Here is a 27,178-nt window from a genome sequence, read left to right on the forward strand (position 1 = left end):
ATTTTGTGGTTTTAATGTAGGTTTAGTTTTCCTCGTAAGTTTTTGGTCGTTCTTAGAGAAATGTAATAAATGTTTACTGCTAAAGAAACTTTTTAACAATCATTTATTACTAAGTAGCTTACTGTTCGCAACTTTGCACGCACGTTCTTCACGATATCGTGCAATTGTCTTTTCCATGAATATTTTTGTCTTTCTTTTTGGCAGGTATTATTTATATTTACCTTTATTCGATTTTTTTGGCATGAAAACCATGAAAACGGTACAAATATCCGATTATTTAGTGTGGTGTTTAGAAACCTCAACGGACGACATCCATAATAACCTTACTGAAGATATTTTTTTTAATATCTTCCTTATTGAAACAGAGAAGCAAGTCTTATAGTCTATTTATGAGATACTAGCTTTCCACCCGCAGCTTCGCCCAAGCAGTCAAAGTAAATCCGCATAGTTCCCGTTCCCGTGGGATTTCCGGGATAAAACCTATCATATATCCCGGGGTAAAAAGTAGCCTATGTCCTTTCTCGGGTATCAAAATATCTCTAGGTATACCAAATTTCATGCAAATTGGTTCAGTAGTTAAGGCGTGATTGAGTAACAGACAGACAGACAGAGTTATTTTCGCATTTATAATATCAGTATGGATTTTCCGAACAATAATTTATTATACTAACCATTTGCAAAATGCGTCAAAGCTATGCAAATCGACCAATTAGGAAAGAGATCGATTCCGTACATTATTATAGGAGAATGAGCTTTATTTTGCAATACATAAAGTCTAATTATCCGTGTATTAACGCTCGATGAGATATAAATTGCATGTCATTGAAAAGCAAACTGTAATCCTCTGACTATAAGTACATTTTTGTTTGTAATTTAAATTAGTGTAATTGCAAATGAAATTGGATCTTAATAGGAGTGTATTAAAATATATATTTGAATGTGGGTGGCTTAAATGAAGTAAGCAATTAGTCGAATTAAAGGGAATGTTTGTGTAGGTCTTTATATTTTTGTTTCAGGGGCTATTCGACGGTAAATAATGTAAGCAAAATATATAAAAAAGTAATGTAAAACTAGAACCAACTATAAATATAATTCAGAGAGCTTAGTTGACAGGAAGATATAAAAATATTGTTTGTTGTAACTTGACTAAATTCGCTTTTAGACTTTAATTTCACTGGCCCGATTAAGTATGAAATTATGAAAAAGAAAGACATTACTTAATTTGTTTTTTTTTGTAACTGGCTTAAAACCGTAATTCTTTTTACTTTTTACAAGTACAAAGATATTTGCCAATTATAATCTACTTACATTACTCGGTTTATGTGTCAAAGGGATTGAGAAGTCCTCTGTAAATAAAGTTTGTCCCTCCGAACCTCTCGATCCTCTTTATACTGAAGTGCCGTAGCTTTTGCTGTTTGTTTGTTTTATTGGTTTATTGTGTCTGGGATCAAATGGTACATTTTCCATTGATATCATTAATTGAATTTGATATAATTCGATTGCAAGTAAATTTAGGTACCTATATTTATGTTTGCGAAAGAATTCCTTATAAATTATATTATTTTCGTAATTAAAAAAAAATTGATAAAACTCTTTATTCTTAACGCAAAACGAGAATTTAACACATAGGGTAAACGCAGCTATCAACGACCCATCTAAAATCTGAAGGTATTACCGACCTATAAAAGTAATTCGAAATTTAAACGTTTCCAGAACTATTCTAGCTATAGGTAGGCAAAGTTATACACGAATGTATTACTTGAGCATCGTATACTTTAACGTTAGAGTGAGTAACTGAGCAAAAAAGAGTTAAAATGCGTAAGTTGCTGCGGGGTAGCGTGGAAGCAGGACGTGTCGTACTGTTCCGTTGTTCCTTCGGGTAAGTACTGTGAGTATCTTTTTAAGACATTTACAAACAAATGACATCTATACTTTAATTTATATTACTAAATGTCAATGCATTTAAGTGTCAACTTTTCATTTCTTACAACATTTTATTAATGAAAAGTAATTTGAAACGATAAAACTTTAAATTAAAATGGGACGGTGTTAGCTTCACCAGTTTAAGTCGTGGCAGGTATCAACGACCCGTAAGTCGGCAATGGCAGCAACGTAACTTTTTGTTTTATTTTCTTTTATGTTATTATATCACACTAACACAAGTGGTTTTATGGACCAGTTTAAATCTAAGCTATGAGTCTTCATAAAAATCTATTAGCGACTAAACTTTTTTGTCTAGTGTTGTGTCTTTTAGCGTTGTCAATTTATATAAAATTATGATATTTTCGAGGATCCCTATCGAATAGTTACAGTAGTAAATCATTGTTTTTTTTTTGTTTAAACAATATGCATTTGTTCATATTTTGTATGACATTAATCAATTATAATCTATTTTATAGTCTGATGGTCAAATGAATTAAAATAACCATTTTTTTATGGGTCGGTAATTCAATTTAGGTTTATACTTACATACTTTATTACCGACCCATGTTGGTCGGCAATAGCAACTATAGGAAGCTATTACCGATCGAATATAGATTGTTTAGTTTCTCATCTACAAATTCAAATTCAAATTGCTTTATTTGCAGAATGTAGAATAAAGATGTTTGTATATACAGATAATATTGATCCTTAAACATTCTGCTCGTAATTGAGCGTGCAAATATATTTTTATTGCTTTTATGACATAATAGGTGCCTATTAAAAATTATATTTTTTTTAGGTTAAATTAACATAAAACATATAATTAGGTATATTTTTTCCAGAAATATGGAGCCACGAAAGCGGCGAAAAGTATTCAGTAAAACACAACTCGCCGAAGCAATCAATCAAATAGCATAACGAAATATCCTAGAGTTTGAAATCCTTAATTTAATATATGTACATTAATAGTATTATGTTGATTAATTTAAAAGTTTATAATTATTTAGTTCATTACTAAAAAGTACTCATTTGTTTTATTAAAAATAACTACAATTAAAAAATACGAATATATTTGCATTTTTATTTCATTTTATTAAGATCGGTAATCATCATCATCACTAGCTTCTATACATTCCATTGCTGGAAAAAGGCTTCCTCTCACATACGATCGGGAATAGCTGCATAAAAATCGTTAATAGCTTCACAGCCGTTTTTATGGGTCGGTAATAGCAACAATCGACTAAGTCACATTGTAAATTATTTTTTACAAGATAATCCTTTATTACAATGTATTTGCTTCAATAAATACATTTTTTATACATAACACTAGCACATAAAATGAAATTATAAATCTTTAGAAGAACCAGTATACTTAAAAAATATGGTTGATTTTGAAATCGCCTTAGAGGGGTCGTTAATACCTGCGTTTACCTTAATAAGATTTATACAAAACCATATAAATATGAACAATCATACTTTACTTACAACACACTTTAAATTCAATAAACATGACTTTATAAAATAATTTGAAGAAGCCTCATATAAAAAAGAAATTATTATTTATGTTTTTATCTTCTAAAATTTTTCTAGTTCAAGTGTGATCGTTAGCATACCTCTCAAAAAGTACTTAATTGCTTCATCCGACATGATTCCCTAAAAAATACAAAAACCCTTCGTCCCTTTAAAGCGAAGGGGTGAATCGAGGCATGAAAATTTAACAAGCACGCCCGCCGACTGCCCTCGCCCTAAAACGTGGCTTTAATACCAATTTATTTTAAGCTGTGTAAAAGCCGTGATAGACTACTGGGCAAGCGTTAAGAAATTGTTTGAATGGATGTGAGAAAATCCAGCTTTAACGCACCTTTATTTAATTTTATACTACAAAACAAAGATGGAATTAATTAAAAGGAGATAAAGATTGAAGTATCATAAATCTTTTCTAGTGCCAGATGAGATTGAAGTCAAAATAATGTCCAGAAGTAAATTTCGTAGGCTCGTAGCATTTCGCTACGTCGTCATAAATTAGTAAATAGATGTATAGTTACTACGTCGTTATGAACGAAAGTATAGGATCTTATTGCACTAATTCTAATCTCATTAATTATATTTTATAACACAGGAGATTTCATATATTTTGTTCCACTAAATTTATTTACGATTGTTTATGTCTGCTTACCTTAATCAATAAATAAAATAAAATCAATAAATCGTGTTTTTAAACAATTTTTAACGGGTGTAGGTACAACAAAATACATCTATTATAGCCTGTAGCTAATGAGCAATAATAACAACATCTATATTATTTCAAAACCTCTATAATACGATCTATCTTCCCATCTCCCGAGAGATTTGCAGCTCTTGCTTCGAGATGGGGCAAAGAATACTCGTGACCTAAATTTATAATATGTCTATTTCTATCGCACCTTTGACATTATCTTATGGACATTTTTGAACACACTTATACTAAATAAATGTATTTTATGTTAATTCCAGGAAACTGAATCAATAAGGGAAAATGCGTTATTGATTGAAACTACTCCACTTTTATTCGATTGACAATTCAATGATTTTAAAATACCATTGCGGTCTAAGATTGTGGTCTATCGTCTATCCAATACATACAACCGAGTTATACAATTATTCCTATATATTAAACAGGAAATATCTAAGTATATGATAGCGATCATCACTATTTTTTTAATTAATAGATATCACCAGCTCCACGATGACACGATACACCTTCCTCTCGTATATTCTAGCAGACCATATTTCTACCTGTCTAATAACTACTGACACAAGAACAGGACTACACCCACTCTACTAACCTCACACTCATCAATCAAGCTCAGTTTCGTGGCGTTGCGTGTGAAAATGTCATTAATTTCACCGATACTGTCGTTACTGCGAACAATCCCTAAGTACAGTTTGGTAGAAGTTGCTACTTGTTAACAAATTCGTGAGGACATTCTTGGAAGATATATTATTTAGCCTAAAAGTTGAGTGTTATGTTCAGCCAATGTTTAGCTCTAACCTGTAATGTCTATTATGCAATATGTTAATAATGTGCACAGTTGCATTTGCAAAATTAAAATGAAAGTTATACGTATACACGATTACAACACCTTGTATAAAAATATCTAACAATGTTATGACTAGACTTTATAAATAAAATCTGTGTATATTTGATTATGAAACGCCATCAAATTTGAATACTGTGAATGTTTTGTTTCATATTGCTAGCCTACAAGTGTTTACCGTACATGTAACATGTAAACAAAATTCGTAGCACGAACATTGCAATATTGTGGCATATCATTATTGATTTTTCACCTAAATTCATAACATAAAACCCCTACGATAGCACACCGTAGCACCTGTGAAAGATCAATAGTACACCTGCGTAGTCGGCTCGCGCCTCGCGACCGCTACGAGCGCTACGAGTGCTACGAAAGCTACATTTATCACTTTTGGTATATATATTAGTGCTTTTGGTAAATTAGTATTTGAAAACTTTTAAATCAAACTAAAATGTAGTACTTTGTAATAAATTACAATATGTTATAACTTATAAGTCGTGATGTGTATGTAGTGCAGCTATGTAGGTTGGTATGGTTTACCGATTTTGGTTGTATGTTAAGTAATGCTGTTAGGTGTTGCATTTGGGGTAGTAAATATTATAAGTTAAGTTTTCCATATTCTACTAACACGATCAACTACCATACTTAGTAATAAAGTTATTGATTTTAATATTTTTTCTATAGACCGGCCAATTAATCGTAGATATAATCTAGTTCCTACTAGTTTCTATTTCCATTTATTATTATTCGATATTCACTAGCGTCCAGTTTATTACAGGAAATTGGCCGGCGGGCGAAAATGTGCAGCTGAGCTGGAAATTTTCAGCAAAACGGTATTACGATACTTTTTATAGTATAGGTGAACGTGTATGCAGCAATTTTTAAGCTATTGCATAGCTTCTATCGCGGGCCTTGAGCGCGGGGACTGAATCGAGAAATTCCGTAACGAAAAAACCTCACGCTCCCCACTCCGACGGGCGGAGGCTTAAAGGCATAGCATGCAATAGCTTTACCGCGGCAGTCCCCGAGTGACACACGTCGTTTTTTTATTATTGTTTGTTATTTTGCATGCGTTTGATAGACGCTAACAAATATTTGTATGAAAAATTTAAATTACAGTAAAATTCGGTCAGTAAGTATACTTGGCTTAGTAGCTCCATATCTATTTCAGACGTAAATCACGTAAGCTTACATCTTATTTATTTACTTACATTAAAGTCACAATGACCCAAACTTACAGTTTCAATATTGAAGGTGTAAGTTACCAGGCAAACATCACCGTCGAGGGGAGACTATCCCCGTGGGAACTAACACGTGTGGGGGGAGGGGGAGGGGGAGTACCTTTACATACGATATTATGATGGAAACTTCCACTGTATACCTTTTTCAATTAAGGTTTTAAAGGGGACTTTGTGCTCAATTCTGAAATTGAACATTGTTATAGTAAAATTAGATGTATAGAAAATGGAAATTTATTTTCATATACTCGTAGGTATAAAGGTAGGAATGAACTTAATTTTCCTGTTGTTCGTTAATTCAATTATTGTATATGTATTAGAATATTTATAGTTTGGTAGTAGTTTCAACTACGACTCTATTTTATGACTCTCTTTTTATCTTCTTTTAACATTGAGTTATACTTTTCCTTTACATATAATCTAAAAAGGTTGGTTTTCTATTCAATATATCCACGTGTAAGTTCTCGATATTGGAAACTAAAAATATGAAAATGTAATCCTTTTCCTGTGGAATGAAGTTAGTACGTAAATAGGTTTAGCCCACGTTCATAATCACGGTATAGCATCCAATTCAATTATCCTGACCTCGGAAGGTTAAAAATCGCAAAATATTAATGTAGTTATATCGGATATTTTAAAGAGATTATCGATCTGGTTCCGTTTAATTTTGTCTAAGAATAATGCTTATAATATTCTGTTTAAGTGCTGCTGATATAATATCATAAAATAATGAACACTAAAAATATAATGGAGATAAAAAGGCTTAGTGGCTACATAAATGTAGGCAGTTTTTATTCGTTTAAATTGATGCTTTTATAAGTGAAAGGGATTTTTAATTATAAAAAATATTTAAAAGAAAACATGTTCACACTCCGTATCAAAACTATACGTTCTCCTTTTTTTAAACCGAATCCTTTATTTTACCTTCCATAATATACTCTTTTAACCCATGCCTTTAAATTCAAAATGTACTTTCAAATACAAGTTTCCTAACATCATTTCGTATTCCCGTATATAAAGTACTAGAAGGGAAACAAATTGAATTTATTCAGCTCGTTCGCAGTTAGAACGAAGTTATCTGAGTCTAGTCTTAGCTTCTATTTCTCGAGGGACTACAGAGAGCCTTGAACGTGTAACATTGACGTCCTCTCAATGAAATTGGATCAAATCTTAAGCTTTAATGGAAAACAAGCTTAATAAAGTATTTTCTCTGCCTTCTTCTTCGATTTTATCTTTGATATGATAATACGATGTCGATGGGTGCTCTTTAGTAATGTTCTAATTTAAATATTTTAAATATTTATTATATATATAAAATTGAAACCCGTTTCACGTTGTCACGGCATGAGGTGTGAACGGCTGAACCGATTTCGATAATTTTTTTTTTAATGTTTGTGGAAGTCCAAGGATGGTTCTTATGTAGAGAAAACGTAAATATGTACCACGGGTGACGCCAGGAAGGCAGGCTTTTTGCCTTTCTTAAATGTTGGATCGATATAATATGATTTTTATTTACCACTAAGTTTACATTCGTAACATTGTCTGTTTGTTTGTACGGTTAATTTAAGAAGAGGAAAATTACTTATTCTAGAGCATTTCTAGAGTCGTTGATTCTAGTTGGAAAATAGAAAATGGTTTTTAAAACGATATCACATACAAAACCGTTAGTGGTTATGTAAAGCTAGATAACTTTATATTAAACGTGTAAAACCTATCTCTTAAATTCAATAGCGATTGTAATAAAGGTACAAATGGCACGTTAGATCACATCCCGGGCAATTCCCCGGCACGTATTAGGGCCATTCATCTGCCCCCTCTAATCAGCTCTAATTAATTTACTTTGGACGTGTTCCGTTAGAGACGGCCGTGAATGAAGGTTTTTGAGATTAATCTTCTAATTGGTTAGTATTTTTTAACATCAGTTTTAAGAAAAAAGTTTATTGATTATTATAAAAATTGGAAAATAATAATAATTTATTATTATATAAAGCATGCATTTTAAAACCTTAATGTTGAAATCATGTTTTGTAAAATATTTATACATATAGGTAATTATTTAGTAACACCAAGACAAACTAAAAAAACATGCAACTATGCAGTTTTTCGTAAATACTGCACTATATTTCACCAACTCCTTTTATCCATGCGTATAATATATGTACATATTGATATAAATGCAATCAATCAACCAATCATACGAATCTATCCCGGCAAACAGTCCAGATGCAATCCTCGGCAGGATATTGCCTCTTTGCCTCAACCCCTTTACTGTGTTTGTTTGGGATAATTGACATTGGGTGCTTTTATACATATTGGTTTATAGTATAGAATATAGGTAACACCTTTTGATAATTTGATATGAGTCAAGGTGTTTCGAAAATTGTTAGTGTAGATTTTGTTAGACCTTAGAGCGGGCTTAATGATAAATGAGAGGAGGGTTTACTTGTAATTTAAAAAACATTGAAACTACTTAACACAATTTTATCGAAGAAAGATACATTTTACTTTTAGTTTAGTAACTACAGACCTTATTTAGAAATGGTTTATTTTTAGGTTTTCGTTATTTTCTGCAAAATGTTAGTCTGAATTATAAAGCAAAAGATATTTGTCTCGTTTATAAGAACTGCTATTGTTTCAGGATGGGGAGAATCACTGCTCTCCTTTCCAAAGAAATGGCTCAGTACGCAGATGTCTGGGGCGGAGGACGACGAGTTTCAAGTATGTCTATAATTACGTCTATTATTTAAAACTAGGTTTCCGCCCGCGGCTTCGCCCGCGCAGTCAAAGAAAAACCCGCAAAGTTCCCGTTCCCGTGGGATTTCCGGTATTGCGTCATATCCCGGGATAAAAAGTAGCCTATGTCCTTTCTCGGGTATCAAAATATCTCCATACCAAATTTCATGAAATTTTGTTCAGTAGTTTAGACGTGATTGAGTAACAGACAGACAGACAGACAGAGTTACTTTCGCATTTATAATATTAGTATGGATTATATACTGTAATAGGTTAAGTACTTATAGGTAGGTACTTATACCCATTTTTAAATTATATTTTTATTTATTTTAAGACGTTTCTATACTTAAATCAATCTTCTTCACAAACTAGTGCGTCCAAGTAGCCAAGCTACCAGTACCAGAGCTGCAGGCCACCATCGACACATACCTGGACTTCGCGTCGGTGATCGTGAGCCCCCAACAGATGGAGACCACGAGGGACCTGGCCAAGAAGTTTATCGAGGACGTGGGTCCCAAGCTGCAGAATATACTGCTGCAGCGGCAGAAGGACAAGATTAATTGGGTAAGTAGAGAGAGAGAATTATACTTGTAATAGTAGAGAGAATAAACAGTTTTATCTGTGTGTAGAATGTAGATGTGTGTTATGGGAGGAAAGTTTTGAGTTTCTTAAACAATTTTAAACTTACAACAAACTTCGTAATTATTATAAATAATTATTGGAAGAGGTCAAATTATGTTTAAATATACATTGTGTAAAATTAATTGGTTCAATTACTTTTAGTAAGTGAAGTTGTATTTTATTTAGTGAATTGTCTGATTCAACTACAAATAGATTTAAATGTTTCAATTTCCATTATTCCACTCCTAAAAATATGCCTTAGTGTTAACTCAGCGATATCTAAGCACTGTTATCTTTTCGATACCATCGTTATATTATAAATCGTCTAAAATTACATCACGCCAAACGATAAAAACGCTCTCAACGTAAATTTGCATTCAGAACACTCCTCCGTTCCTTATCAAGCGTATAACGAAGTTTCCCTCCAATAACTCAAAACAATTACATTACACGCTGTGTTTTCAAAAAACAAAAATGTCAAACAAACGGAACTTTGCTTAAAATGTACTCAAGAAGAATAATTGTTATATGCTTGATATATATTGTTTCGTATATTTACACTAGCAAAGGAAATAGTGACAGTGATGAGGTGCATTTGTTGAAAATTTTACAAACGATAGACGAAGCAAAAAATGATGACCATTTGTATAATGTGACAATTAATTTATTAAAAACTCTGTGTTTGTGCATGAACGAAACATTAGCGAAGAAAACGTATACCGAAGACAGCGCGAATTTATTGAATTTGGAAACAACCGAACGTAATAACGATTTCTATGAAAAAATATTCAATAGTACGTGTATTCAACTACTTAATCAATTATATCAAGGAACCAACACGACAGATGTTCAAGAGTCAATTAATAAAACAGTTAATGAAATGGACGTTGAAAATGCTTCAGGAAAGGATGGTGATATAGAAAAAATATTATACGAAACATTAATAGAAAGCAAACATTTGCACGAGTACTCTATTCATAAATACAGCTTGTTAAGAAGGAAGATATTCTTAGAGGACAAACCACAACACAATGTTATTGTAATATTCACACTTAAAGCCGAAAATAAACCGCAAGACACGGTGATAGATGATAAAGAACTAAAAAATGCTATTCATAACAATAATTCTATATCAATTGATGTAATTGATACAAAATATGAGAAACCATTCCAAGAACGTGATGGTAAAGAAATATCTAAATCGATAAATGAATGCAATCTTTATTCTATTTATAATTTCTTAGCATCCCATAACATAAGAAATAAAACACACGTTTTTAAATTGATACGCAAATTGAATACAATTAAAATTTATATCGATGTTACTACCGATCAGATTCATAATGATGTAACGACTATATGCTGTAAAAATGATTTAATTTTACCATCATGTGAAAACCGAGTACTAAAAGCTGTTGATAAAATAAAATTTAAAGAGAAAGATGAAACCTATAAGGATACAGTATTGAAAATAAAGTCTTTAATACAAATGTTTAAGAATAAAAGCAAACGTACGGAATACTTAGATATTGACATGAACAATTGTGGTGAAATCGGTGTTGACCTGTTAATTAATAATACTGTTGGAAATAAAAATGATTTAAATACAACGGCGGATATCCAAACATACATACCAGAAACAACACCCATTAGAAAATCTATGTTGGATAATTTTAAGAACAAGTTCAGAACAACATTTGAAAATACAATTAGCGTCGATGTTAGTACTGTAAAATATGTAAAAAATTATTCAACGAATGATACTAAAAATGTCGTTAAATTAAGAAACAGTGGAGTTAATCAATTATTGTTTATTTTTAAGAATCCATCACATATACAGTTTGAATTAACCGAGAGCAAGCTGTATAATACGACTAAAATAGACATTACAAATGAGATTAAGCCATTACATAACAAAAATCATTTACAAAGTGAATCTAATCGTCATCATATAACAGCACCATCAAATTACAAAACAACATCAATAATTCAGACGACCAACACTCATGATATAAATATTTCTGCTAAAGACGAAAATACTTTTAGAAAAATAGATGCAGAAACCCGTGGAATTAATAAAAATAACAGAAGAACGACTAAATTTAACACTGCATCAGGTATTGAAACAGTTACACAAATATTAAAACTGCCTAATGAAAGATCGTCGCGAGATTATGACAAAATTAGCAAAACAGATCGTATAAGTATTCGAGATTCTACAACAAAAAATAATCTGATTGCATTAAATCATAATTCGTTGCAAAATAAAACTAAATTACCTGAGTTCTATTCAAACAAGAGATTTATACATGGAGAAAACATAATTGCAGAAACAACCAATGTTACTATAACAAATACAACTGAAAATAATGCATACTATCAAACCAAGACTGAAAACGATTTATCTGTTACATACGTTGGTGATATTTCACTCCATAATAATATCAAAAGTAATGATACCATGAATATAAGTGAACATTCAGTGCTATTTCTAAAAAATGTCACCAAAGCGTCCCTTACTTATAATAAGAATAGGAAAACAACGTTAATGGAAAATAATATTATCGTGCCTTCTTCGACGGATATTATAGATTCACTATCATCCTTTTACGGCGAAGAAATAACAAATCCTATTCATGCAAAGAAGATCGAAGAAATAAATCAAACTGAGTCATATTTTCAAAATGAATCTGAACATCCAAAAAACCAAAGTTCCTTGAAAAGTCATAATATTATGTCGAACGTGTTAGAAAATACAATATATTATGAAAGCACAGCGGGAAATAGTTTATCTGAATTGTCGTTACTATATACCCCTAAGTATAATATTATTACACCCAATAAAATGTATAATATCACATATCCAACAACGAAATCCCAAAACTCAAATGTTTTATCAAGTGTTATTTATCCAATTAATAAAATAAAAATTTTGGACAAAAGAAAAGAGATTGTAATAAAATCAAATGAAACTTCTAGTGTGTCGTTAAACAACGTGACCATTAAAGTAACAACTAATAAGCAAAATGTGACCAAGTTTTTAAAAGCTGAGAAAGATTTGGACACTACTGTTAAACAAAATTTCAAACAAGCGGTAGACCCATTTGACAATGAAAGAATAATGAATCCTACTCATGTTATTCCGAATTTAATGAATGATGAAATCAGCTCATTTCTGGATGCTACACCAATCAATATTGAAAAGGATAATGTATTAGGTACTAATCAGGACTTAAAGTTTTATGGTAGCAACATCACAGAACGTATTTTATTAACTATAAACGATATAACTGATGTTCCAGTGGAAAAAAATATGACTAATACAAGCAATATAAAAAATAAGCAAACAAAATTTGTGGATGAACGGCAGAAAATGTGGACACCACCATACCATCGCATAACTACAGAAATAGCTTTATCTGGCCCACCATTACAATTTAATGAAATTACAGAATCAACGCATATGACTGAAAATACAGAAAATTTAAACTCAAATAGTAAGACTATTCATAATACATCGAACATAATAGAGAATTCTATAAATAATACATCCCCTAAAAATACCAATCCACCTACCTTACCATTACAATTTACTTCAGAGTATCCTATCTCAAACAAAACCTCAAATTATTGTACACCTGAATCACAAGGATTGAAGTATTCAAGCACTACCTCATCTGTTAACTTTACAATTAAGATTAATAAATCGAACGAAACAATACCATTACATTTACACATTGATACCACGGACAAAAATAATCAGGACGTTGATGATACTTTCAATTTAGAGCCAACATATAAGACGTCATTTAAATCTAATAAGTTAATGCAAACTACAGATATTCCTATAAATGAAAAAAATCTAAACAAGTTTTATTTAAATGAGACAACAAGGAATATAATCACAGATGCATTTCAATTAAATTTATCTAACTCATCTCAACATCCAGACTCAATTTTGGAAGGGAAAGCATTGGTTGGTGCAACGATAAAAATAAATGAAAATAATGAAGAAACGATAACAACTGAAACTTTACCGCTTAATTGGAATAACATTACAGCAAAAGGTGATGAGCAAACAAAAGCTATCCGAATTGATAATAATTATTTAACATCACCGTTAATGTCGAAAATATCACAGTACAATGATTCAACGAAACCTGCAATTGTTAATAGAGATTTTGAAAATACTGAAACGGTTCATAATTTCACAACGAAAAGAAATAAAATATTAAATGAAAATAATTCACAACAAACAATTATAACAACGAATAGAGTTGAAACATCGTCATATAACTCTCCTGAATCACTTGATTGGAAAATAACTCCCAACATTATCAGTCCAACTATGAAAATTAATGAACTCAATAAAATAATGAAAGATACTAAAACAAGTGTAATTAAAAATATAAATGTTAAGAAATTGAAAAACGAGGACTCTTATACTAAAATACAAGATACATTTAATGAAAATACAACCAATCCTATGCGTAGTATTATCGATGAAGAAAGTTATCAAACTGAGTCGCATTACAAGAAGAATAAATTAGATGTAAATAATTCAGATTCATTCAAAAGCGGTGTTTATAAATCAGAGATATTAAAAACTGTTTTCTATAAAACTAGTACCGAAATGAATAATTTACAAAACTATATAACTGCTGAGCGTATTGCTTTCCCAATTGATGAAAAATTAGAGAAAACATCAATTAACACAAGCAATGTTCAATACACAGAGCGCTTTTCTAGTCCAATTACGATGACAACTGATTCGAGTATAAGAATCGAAGATACGATGAGAGAAAATTTACCTGTGTATCAAAATGTTACGAAAAAAGTATCTTATAATAAATACGATCAAGAAATAAATTTTGTGAAAAATAATACTCATGTAAAGATTGCCTCGAAATATCCAAAATTAATGTATCCTGCAATAGAAAACAAAAATATACATACAAGAATTAATAAAAAAAGTTATCGAGGTGTTAATGAAGCTTATAAATTTTTAAACAAAAATGATACAATGGAATTAGAACGAATGGGAGAGAAGGAAACTAAAAACTCCACAAATATCATCGCTAAATTCGAAGAAAAAACAGAATTAAATACAAACTCTACCAACAAAAACTTATTTAATAAAAATTCTAACAGCCACCTAATGAATAAAAATTTAAAACACAATGCTAATAACACGAAAAAGTCATCTTTTAAAAACATATCGAAGTATTCAAATAATACAACATCTACAGAAGAAACTCAAATATTGCTAACACTTAATCTAATTAATAATTCTACTATTGGTGGATCATTGGTAAGAATTAATAATATGTCCAATTCAATTATATCATCGAAAACAACATTATCCATGAAACAAACAACTATAACCTTGAATGAATCAAGCTTGATAGATCGTCAGATAGAAAGTCAATCCTCAACAACTGCCAGTGTTGATAAACGAATTTTAAGTGACCAAGTACCAAGAAATAAATATGTTTCTGAAATTAACGTCAGCCAAAACAAAAATAAGACTGACTTTGAGACTGATACTCCATTTAGTGGGGAATTTTTGTCTAAATATAATGCCACATTGGACCAAACAAACGCCCCTCAATATAAATTAGTCAATAGGTCCAACAAAGGAATTAGTTTCATATTAAGCACCCTGAAGCAATCAGACAAAAACAGTAACTATCCTAAATTAGACAAAGAAAACACTGCTGCTTTTAAATATCAATCAACGGAGCCAATTTTGAAAACATTGAATAAAATAAAAGATGGTCGAATAGTTACTAATATACTTGACTCTAAGAATAGAATTGAAACTAATGTTACGAAAGTAAGTACCACCACCAAGCAAGCTACAACTTTTCATAATCACTCAATTAAGGAAGCTATTGTATTAAATCCAAATTCAACATCTCTACCACAGCATCAGAATGCTAAGAATTATACGACGAATAATAATTTAGATTTCATTTTAAACAAGAAGTTATACTACAAAAAGGACAATAAAACATCAGGCATGCATCAAGTCCAAATCATTGATTTTATTAATAGTCAAGATGAAATATTGACTTCAAAAACTACAAAAGCATTCAATGCCAGTAGCACTTCTTCTGCTATGAAAAGTCTTGATGACTTGACTGCAAATATTTCAACATTAGTAGAGACCACTCAAGCTTTGAATAGTCCTCAAAATAGAGATAACGTATTTTTAAAAAGAAATCAAACGAATGTCACCATTGCCATTCCAGAAAACAGCACAAGAGTCACAAAACTTAACAATAAAAGTGTATTTAAAGTCTTTACTGAGTCTATTTCGTCACTCAAATCACTTCCAAAGCATAAACTTGACAATAAATCAAAACAAAGAAGTAAATTACCTATGGCTACGTCACTCAAGAATAAAATAATGATGAATTTGTCGACGGTAGATTTAGCTACTACTAAATCAATAACTAAGAATGACGTTAAAAGAACCATCATCAAAGATTTCGATTTAAATAAGCCTTTACAACATACGACAACTTTTAAAGTAGAAATAGAACCATCCAATTTTATATCCAGTAATACCTCTGAACTAGACTCACAGATTTTTGATAGAATAAAATCAACGTCACCTTTTGTATTATCTCATATAACCAAATATCTGCCTAAAACTACCGGCGAGAATAATTTTTCAGAAAAGACAACCCAACAAATATCACTAACCAGGCGAAAAAAATATCCACTTGAGTCATATTCGCAAAATCATCAGATCATTACATCACATTCGCCAACAATTAATACAAATCCCCATCTCCATCTCCCCAGGTCAAAAGTTTCAACAAAATCATTACATCCTGCTTCAACAACAGAATTTGCAATTACAAAGGCGATACAATTTACACAGTCCAATATAATAATGGAAAAATCTAAATCGACCGCTGATAAAAACATAAGAACAGTCCTAGAATCTTATGTATCTACTTCTACCTTAAAGCCGAGTGTACTTTTTGACATTGAAATGGCAACTGACGAACGAAGAATATCACCTTCTACGGTACAATATGAAACACATAAAGTTACACCCAACTTCGAGGCAATGAAGAAGTATGACTTGACAAAAACTAGGATGGAATACAATGGCAATTTTGAACATGTAAAAACGTTTAACGTGACACTTGATAAAGCTATAAAAAACCATAGCGATCAAGAAAAATTATCAACTAAAAGTACGACTATTGGCTTGAAAGAATTTACGAATCCAACTCTTCCTACGAGTAAATTCGATATCAAAACAAGCAAATTTATTAAATCTTTACTTTTAAATAATATTCATGATACTACAACCCCCGTCCAAAACACAACCGGACTATTTGAAGATTTCAAGTTACATGAAAGTTTAGCAAATATTTTTCAAAGAACTAAAATAACACCTACAAATTGCACGAAAATATACAACGCCATTTTGTTAAACAAGTATCATATTAGTATTCCAATAATTATTGCCAGCTATAGAGATATGAAATTATGCAATTGGACAAACACTTTAAGAAATTTTGGCGTTATGGAAACAGGATGGAAAAGTTCAAATGATACTACTAATAATTACCAACCAAAAATAAATAAAGACAGTATCGTGTCTAGTACCAAAAATGAGTTGAAAGACAAACATTATACCACAACTGAAGTAACCATACTACCGCATCATGAAAACACTATAATATACGCTACTATGCAGAAGGATATATATAAAAATTGCAAAAACTTGACCACAGGGCAAGACATCACGAAAGCATATGACGAAAGTCGAAAGCTAAATAAATTAGCCATACAAGTAATAAAAAATTCAACTTTTGAAGCTGGACATAAACAAAAAACAACTCAAAAATATAATTTATCAGAGCATACTAATATCATAAGAAACTTTTCGTCAGTCAAAAGTCACTCAAATAGATTAATAACTAAATCCACTAGTTCAATAAATAATAAATCTAGCACTCTTACTATGTCGACACAAAAGACACGAAGAACAGATAACTTTACAACCAAAGCTCTAAAGAATCATTTTACCACTAGAAAACCAATAAAATATTCAGCAAAAAGAGTTAAGAAAATAAGGTACAATACATATGAACCAAGGAGTGACGAAGATTCCTATATAACTATGAAGTACGCAAATAATCAAATACAATCGACTGGTGGAAGAAAAATAACTCGAAAAAATAAGGCTTACCAATCAAAATATCCTAAAGCAAATACTACACCAAAACAAGTTTCACCAACCAAAGAATTCGTTTATCACAGTGATAATAATAAAGATACCAAAAGGATAGTTAAAAATTTTAGAAAAAGCAATCCCTATGTAAAAAATCTTCTTGACCCTTTAGCGAAAACAAACTTATATCCGGTTAAAAGAGTAGTATCAAAGAATCAGAAGAAAGTCATGAAAAGGATTCACATACCAAAGAAAAAGGAGCTCTGGGCAATTAACACTCAAGATTTTTTTTCACAAAGTCGTTATGATGATCAAGCAAAAGTGGATCGTAAAGCATTAAACATGTTCATACCTATAACGCCTAAACCAAAGGAATACGTTTTACGACCGACGTTTAAGAAAATTGATGACGCAACTAAACTGCCACATGAGTATTTCAGACCAAAACCAATAATCATAGAAAACGATAATGACTACTACAAAAATAACTTTCCCTTGCATCATAGTAATAGTTTGTCATTGAGAGATAAAGTCAACTTTGTAAGAGATGCTGTGGCTACACAGAACACACCTAAAATAGATGATGTTATTGAAAGGCCAATATTCTTACCACCAAAAACAAAACCAAAGTTTTTAAGAGACCGTATTGATTCCATAAGAAACTATCTTTACAATTCAGATTATGTTAAAACTACAGAAATGCCAGAGAACATTGATAATCCAGAATTTGTGGATCCTTTGTACTACTTTAGAAGAAGTGGCTGGATGGACGGAATCTCGACGAGTACCAAAGCAAGAAGCACGCGTAGAAAAAGAAGAACAATATTCTTTTTAAGTCCTACAGTTCCTTATAATCGATATTTTTAGTTTGTAAATAATTAATTCAATTAAGCTTAGTAGAATGATAATCATTATAAAGTACAATAAAATGTTATTCAAATTTTATGACTTTAATTATCCCTCCTACCAGTAACAGTATAATATTATGTAGAAAAAAAGGAAAATAAGTATCAAGGTCTATAAGTATAATATTTCTTCAATAGTAAATATAAAAATATATCGTAATGATTTGTTGTGCAATGATATTGTTGCAACAATTTATAGGTATTTTTTTATTAAATTGAGACTTAATACGAATTTCTATGATGATGGAAAAGTAGAGCTGATAAATCTAGAAAATTATTTAAAGAAACACTATCTAACTAACTGCTAACGTCACCAATTCATTTGTAAAGCTTTTCCAAACGGTTTTTTCCAAATAGACATTTCACTATAGAACTGCTATTTCCACAGGTAACAGACTGGTGGCTGGAAGACATGTACCTGAAGATACGTCTGCCCTTGCCCATCAACTCGAGCCCCGGTATGGTGTTCCCGCGGCGGCAGTTCGCCAAGATCGATGAGGTCGCTGATCTCGCTGCTCTTTACATTGATGATCTGTTGGATTATAAGGAGATGCTTGACAGGTCAGTTCCTTTGTTTTTTCAACTTTTTGTATTAAATTAAAATTAACGTGGGAACAAGAAACTTTGAAATGCTGTTTCAAATGTAGAATAGTTGACTATTTTTAATTTTTTGACTAAGAAATAATTTTTAGATGATTATCAATTAGTACCAGAAACACACACAAAGCGTATTTTTAACTGTCTGTCATGAAATATTGAATATTTCATAAAAAATAGTAATAATATTACAATTCAACGCTTTTTCCATACAGGTACACTTGCTTACCATTTTGATTAGCATTAATATAATATAACCATATAATAACCAATCACAGAGACGAGTTGCCCCAAGAGAGAGCAACCAGTCGCGAGAAGGGGCAGCCGCTCTGCATGGAGCAGTTCTACCGCCTGCTCGGCGTGAGCCGGGAGCCCGGGCTTGGCAAAGACAGGCTATCACTGCCCGTTCCCCCAGCAGACCCGGATAACTGTGAGGAGCTGGTCATTGTCGCTTGCAAGAACTATGTAAGGAACTTCTTTAAATTGTATATGTAATTTTAAATGTTTTGTAGACGATGTTCTTATGTTGAGTAAGATATAAGACCAGATTTTATCGAATGCTTTGTGACATAGTGACAAAACATCGTGTTTATTTTAATAGCTTTTGATCTCTAAATTCAGTTTAAGTACCTAATGATCTACTAAATATTTTAGCATAACAAATTACTTGAACTAACTTGCAAAAATTTGTTAAACACTTTAAATCGTTAAGAAGATTGTTTGAAATTTGCAATATTCAAATTTCAAATGATACCCATCTAATATGTGCCGCAAACGACACCAAGTGCGCATAGCAAGTACGTAGTAACACAATATTTACTTACTAAAATGTTCAAACTCTCGTTAATATCCCTTTAACCACATAATGCTCGTTAAGATTCCCGCTGACTAAATTCGGGAAACTTACCCGATAGTTACAAGGGATGCGATCCAACAGACCTTCGTAATTTAATATTGGCTGTAGCCCGGGTTTGTCGTGTAGGATTTAATCTTTATTGCTATGTAGTATATTATGTGTGTATAGTTAATAAGTTCTTGGGATGATTTTAAAATAAACAATATATTTTTTTTATTGGTGTAGGTACTTGTCCTTTTATTTTTTTAGTATAAAAACGTATTATCTAGTTACCTATGTATTTCGTAGTGACATTTTTTATTTTTATTTTAACGATTTAAATGGCCAATATACAGGCGAAATATAGTTAATTGAAACTAACGCTACATCTCTTAACTTCTTACAACTACTCCTAATCCTACATCTAGTACTACAGCTCGTATTCAACCCCTCAGTTCTACGCAATCCCGGTAAAAGCATCCGACCGGGGTCGTCTCACAGCCGGCGAGATCCAGGGCCAGCTTCTCCACGCGATGGTGGACGCGGCTGATGCACCGCCCGCGCCGCGCGTGGGCCTGCTCACTGCCATGAACAGGGATGATTGGGCGAAGGCTAGAGAACTACTGGCAAAGGGTATGTATGGTGTATACTTACTGTATATGTATTTAGGTATATAAAGCATTCGATACAATATGAGATAGCGAGTTTTTCGTCTATAAAGTGCTAGTTTTCATACCACGGTTTTGCATGAAATTAGATGTTGAACTAAGGTAAACATAATATTTCAATGTTACTCTCTCGTTTTTAATTTATCCGAACACTTACATCATACCTGAAAATCGCTCCGTTGTGAAGTAAAAAAAAAGACAAACAAATAAACAAAAATTCGCATTAATAAGTAGGTATAAGGAACTAAGAATTACAAAATAGAGAGAGAGCCTTACATAAACTTTTTAGATGTACTCGCATAAGAGCACTATCTTTTGTCTAATCTACAAAATAGACGTAAATCTTGAAATTTTTTATCATGTAAGTAAAAAGAGAAAATAGTTTATTCTAACTCCTCTGTGATACAACGTGTACACGCGCGAAGTCACGTGCGTGCGAACATAGTTCACAACATTCCGAAAAATAAAAACCTATTACATAATTATACCAGTATATAAAGAGTATAAAGTTCACAGTCTCTCAGAGGAAATAAACTCGCTATACTTGTGATCAATAATAGTATATTATTTGTGTCCCGCGAGAGATCGAAGATGTATTACCTATAACTGTCGTTAGCCAATTTCGATCTCGTATTTTATTGAGACTTCATCGTAGTTTGGGCAATTTCACATGTGTATTTATTTAAGTTTTTTATAGGTAAACGATCTATTTAAGATAGAGTTTCAACTTTGTTTTCTTTTAACATTAATTAACTTTCTTAGTCAACGGTATTGCAAGAAAATGCTAACTAGGTACTGTACCAAAACAGCGGTCCTTTTTCCTGAGACGAAACTGAAAATTCTCTCAAAATAAAAAACTTGGACTAAGTACATAACAAGTACCTATTTCTGTTGATTCATTGAATGGAATTCCTTTCCGTATTGTAACAAAACGAGTCAATCGTTTAAATTTTAAATAGAAAGCATTCATAATGCGAAAATATAACTATTTTTTGCAATATGCTCTTACAATAGGCCATCAAAGTTAATGGAGGTAATTTACGTTCTTATGAGAAACTTTAGTAAAATCGACTGCTAAGCGAAGTAAGGTGATTAGGCGAAGAATGACTTGGTAGTTAGATTGAACTATTTAGGTACAATAAGATGACTTTTTCTAGCTTTTAGATTATCTATCGTGACTTGCTTGGTTTTGTGTTTCAAAAAACGTGCTCTACTTTTGTTGTAACATATCTTTTAATCTACTATTCGTGGTTTGGCCTTGCAAGCATAAAGGCCAGATTTTCTAAAGAATAACTGTAGAAATAAAACAATCACTTACAATTATACCAAATCGATAAACCGATAAAACAAATATACAACACAATATTTGTTTTTGCAATTAACGAATCCCCATCTCTCTAGACGAGACAAACCGCTCGAACTTGGACCTGCTAACGCGCGCGCTCTGCGTGGTGTGTATCGACGAGTCTGGCGGGGATCGCGCTGACTGTGACGCTGATACCAATGCCCTGCTGAGAGCCATGCATGGTGCTGGCACTAAGTACCATTCTGCTAACCGCTGGTTCGATAAGACTGTACAGGTTGGTTGGTTTGTAAGAATTATAATGGAAATGCATAGACAACCATGAGTACTACGAGTACGAGCTCATTCAAACGGAATACAATGTAACGAGCACATAGTATGTACACTAACGTACTGATTAACACTAAGTACCTATTAAAGATTCTTTTTCTATGTTTAAAAATGAATCCCTAATTTTCTTGGTCATGGTACTTATTACACGTGAAGAGCTGAATTGTTTTCGATTATTCTATTTTGGTTGTATTGGTTATTTGGAAAAATATGACGTATTTGGCAAAGGATCGAGTTTGGGCTTTTGCTAAACAAATTGCAAATGTTTACCACGGGTGTTTTTGTATTTTGGTCATTTGGAGTTTTAAAAATAGCACTTTTGCAATTTATTATTTATTATTCTTAGTGAGTGCTGGCTGGACAGCAACAAATCTTTACCTATATTAAATAACTATACTTCATATAATACGAGCCAACACATAAACCACTGTGATGGTGTAACAGCATATGTAAAAAATATCCATTCGGTAAATGTAAAAGAAATTAATATCTCACAGGCATCTTGTATACAAATCAGTTTTAAGGAATTTATTTTGATCGGAATCTATCGGTCGCCGTCTAATATTAATGCTGAAATTTTTATTAATTCATTGAGTCTTCACTTAGAATCCATAAAAAATTGCAAACAAATTATTTTGACTGGAGACATAAATATTAACTTAATTCACAAAGATAATGAAAGTTTTCATGATAAAACAAATCGACTTAGATATTTAAATATGTTGTCGACACATGGTTTACTTCCGGGACACATAATACCCACGAGAGATAAGAACTGTCTCGACCATTTTATGTTGAAAATTGATCCTAAAAATAAAGCTTCTATTGCGGTGATAAAAACAAGTACCTCGGATCATTATACAATTTTTCTAAAATTAAAAAAAATATCTAATAAATTAAAATGTAAAAACAAATATAAAAGTTCTTTGGATTATGACAATGCATTAAAAAGCCTTCAAAATTCTAACATTAATGATTTATTTTTATGTGTTGATGCTAATACTTTGGCTCAAAAATTAATAAATTTAATACAAAAACATATAATTGACAATACTTTGGTAAAAATTATTCCGAATGTGCAACGTATTATAAAACCGTGGATGACTCAAGGGGTACTAAGGTGTATTCGCAATAGAAATTATTTACAAATAAAGCTACGATCTGACCCACAAAATCAGGTATTGCAAATCACATACAGACGTTATAGGAATTATTGTACTAGTCTCATTAAAAAGCTAAAGCGTAGATATGAACAAGAACAAATAGCTAATGCTGCCGGAAACCCTAAGATGCTCTGGAGAACCATAAATAACATCACACAACGGAAGACATTGCATGACAAAAATGTTGAGCTACTATCTATACAGACAACGCCTCGTAAATGTGTTAACCTCGTCAATGATTTCTTTGCCAATGTTGGAAAATCACTTGCAGAGGAGATTCTATCCCGCCCAAGTTATAGTACTAATTCGGCCACATATTTGACCTTGAGTTCCCATGGTTCATCTTTTGTTTTGTTAGAGGCAGATGATGATGAGGTTAAATCTGTGTTAATGAGTCTTAAAACAGATAGCGCACCAGGTTACGATAATATCACTACTAAATTTTTAAAGCAGGCCGGGGAAATAATTGTGCCTATAATGACTCATCTGATAAACCTCTGCTTTGCAACAGGAGTCTTTCCGGACGCTCTGAAATTGGCCTTAATAACGCCTGTGCACAAGGGTGGGAATAAAGACGATCCCAATAATTACAGACCTATCTCAGTCCTCCCAGTAATGGCAAAAATTCTAGAGAAATTATTAAATAACCGTTTAACTTCTTACCTACAAAAATTTAATTTACTATCTCACTCGCAATTTGGTTTTAGGCATGGTATAAGCACTGAAGACGCTGTTACAGCTCTGACGTCTGTAATAGTTAATCAAGTAGATGTAGGAAACAAATGTTTAACTGTATTTCTAGATATAAAAAAAGCATTTGATAGTGTCTCTATCCCCATCCTTGTGCAGAAGCTGGAGCAAATTGGTATACGAGGTACTACTTTAAACCTATTTCAGAGTTATCTCACTGATCGTAGACAAAGGGTTAAGATAGCAGAGCATTGTAATGACGATTCTAAGGTATATTATGGTGTTCCGCAGGGGAGTGTATTGGGACCCACCCTATTTTTGCTTTACGTAAATTCATTGTGCGATATGTCTTTGACAAATGGATGTGTGTTTTCTTATGCGGACGATACAGCTGTTGTATTTTGTGGAAGAGATTGGGAAGAAGTACAAAATAGTGCTGAAATTGGTCTAGCTAAAATCGCACACTGGTTAGAAATGCATCTCTTGACTCTTAATATAGATAAAACTAACTATATCTGCTTTACAAATTATAGTAGAAATCAACCTTATATTAATATAAAAATTCATTCTTGCCCTAACCTTAATACATTAAATTGTTCATGTCACCAAATCAATAAAGTATCTAGCACAAAATATCTTGGAGTAATTATAGACGAACGTTTGTCGTGGCATCTCCATCTAGAACTCCTCATGACAAGGACTAGAAAGTTTATATGGTTCTTCAAGACTTTAAGACATGTTGCAACGACAGATTTGCTGAAAATTGTATATGTGTCACTTGTTCAATCGGTGCTAACATATTGTATTACCGTATGGGGAGGGGCTACCAAAACAAAATTCCTAGATCTAGAGAGGGCACAAAGATCTTTATTAAAGGTTATCCATTTTAAACCTTATAGATTTCCGACTCAAGAATTATATTCGGTGTGTGATGTTCTTACAGTTCGTAAGCTGTACATATTAAATATTGTTCTGAAACAACACAAGAGTTTAAAATATGATCCTAACCTTGATAATAGAAGGAGGAAAACATGTGTGGTTCCCAACGTATATGTTAAAACCGCATATGCTCGAAGACAAAAGGCTAAACAATCTTCTTGCCTATATAACTTAATAAATAAAGCATTAAATATATATCCAAAAACAGCGAAGGAGTGTAAATTACAACTCATTAAGTGGTTAAAATATAAAAATTATGAGGATATAGAGGAATTATTAAAATTAAATTAAATATTTTTTTAAATAAAGCAACATATATAATATATACTTACACATTACACACACACGCACACACACACATACACAAAGATACACAAAGATACACACCTGTTCTGTTCCATAAAGTATATCTGAATAGTTTTTACATACCCATTTATCTTTATATCACTTTTTACTTTATTAAGGAAATGTTATTCGTGTAACAATAAATGGTAATGTACTCTAGGAAGAGCGAGATATTCTACCACAAGCTTATAAATGCTTAAAAGGATGTCTCAATGACTGATATAATTGTAAACATATTTGTTAACGAATAAATATTTTTGATTTTGATTTTGATTTTTTTGATTTTGATTTTGCAATTAATTTTCTCAGTAGAACTATTGATAAATATTCTCAATCTGCTATCTCTAACAGTTAATTTCTCTTAGAAATTAAAGACTTTTTAACGGATTTTAAACGCGATTTATTCATTATAATATTATTTTCCCGACGTTTCGAGTTAATTTCTCTCCAGCTGATAATCTCGTCGGACGGCACGGTGGGCATGTGCTACGAGCACAGTCCCGCGGAGGGCGTGGCGGTGGTGCGGCTGGCGGAGCGCGCGCTGGCCCGCGCGGCGGTGTCCCCGCGCCCCGCGCCGCCGCCCGCGCTGCTGCCCGCGCCCGCACGACTCGCCTGGAACCTCACGCCGGAGATCAATAAGTGCATCGATAAAGCTGCCAGGGATTTGGATAGGTGAGCAAGTGCAAGAAGTTGATTGGAGGGTTAGAGCAGTTTTTGTTGAACTGATTGATAACGTTGTAAATTTTTCGTTAATCCATAGTAATAGATATTATAAATGCGGAAGTAACTCTGTCTGTCTGTCTGTTACTTAATCACACCTAAACTTCTGAACCAATTTTCATGAAATTTGGTATGGAGATATTTTGATACCCGAGAAAGGACATAGGCTACTTTTTATCCCGAGAAAGTGACGCAATCCCGGAAATCCCACGGGAACGGGAACTATGCGGGTTTTTCTTTGACTGCGCGGGCGAAGCCGCGGGCGGAGACCTAGTATATTATATATTAATTTCATTAAAAAATACCATAGATTGTTTTTTAAGAACAATTCTTTGTGTTAAACATTAAATGGCCCGATCAGAGAACATAGAGCAGAAAAAAAGTTTTGGTAGTAAAAATCTGTATTGCGTTTATCTCGCAACTTATTCATTTAGAATTAAAACGAATTGTATAGTGCTTAAATAGAAAATATTAGTAATTATTAACCATTACATTGTTGTAAAAGTGAAAATTATTGTGAAACACACCTATGGGATCTACGCAACGTTTTGTATAACGCGGAGGTCAACGTGTCAACGGTTATCCAAATTCAAACATCTTCCATAAACCAGGGGAGTACTAGTTTTTTAATTTCATATTTAATTATAACCAACACCTACATTCATTTGTTATACATACACCGCTCATATTTAATGAGCTACGTCACAATAAATACATTGGCACAAAAGTTACCGTCTCACCTTGCTTGACAAGTTGGAAGCAATTTAGAAGACAAAAACTTATCGCCCCAGACAATATTATTCTTTACTCTTACTACATCATACCGATAAACACTTATCAACATTTAGTACTATCATAATAGTATTCAAATATAATTATCTCATACATTTT

General features: G+C 32.2%; 1 protein-coding gene across 1 annotated transcript in view; it reads left to right on the forward strand.

Annotated features, from left to right (window-relative positions):
• LOC123695169 (choline O-acetyltransferase-like) overlaps positions 1-26,243 on the forward strand; it is a 29,761-nt gene extending 3,518 nt beyond the window's left edge. Inside the window, exons 2-8 of the mRNA XM_045640929.1 lie at positions 8,877-8,956; positions 9,344-9,535; positions 19,086-19,258; positions 19,573-19,759; positions 20,558-20,762; positions 22,199-22,377; positions 26,019-26,243. Coding sequence (XP_045496885.1) covers positions 8,877-8,956; positions 9,344-9,535; positions 19,086-19,258; positions 19,573-19,759; positions 20,558-20,762; positions 22,199-22,377; positions 26,019-26,243 — 1,241 coding nt within the window. The remainder of the gene's footprint in view (positions 1-8,876; positions 8,957-9,343; positions 9,536-19,085; positions 19,259-19,572; positions 19,760-20,557; positions 20,763-22,198; positions 22,378-26,018) is intronic.
• The last annotated feature ends 935 nt before the right edge of the window (positions 26,244-27,178 follow it).

The sequence above is a fragment of the Colias croceus genome, chromosome 10 (genome assembly GCF_905220415.1).
Source record: "Colias croceus chromosome 10, ilColCroc2.1".
Lineage (NCBI taxonomy): Eukaryota > Metazoa > Arthropoda > Insecta > Lepidoptera > Pieridae > Colias > Colias croceus.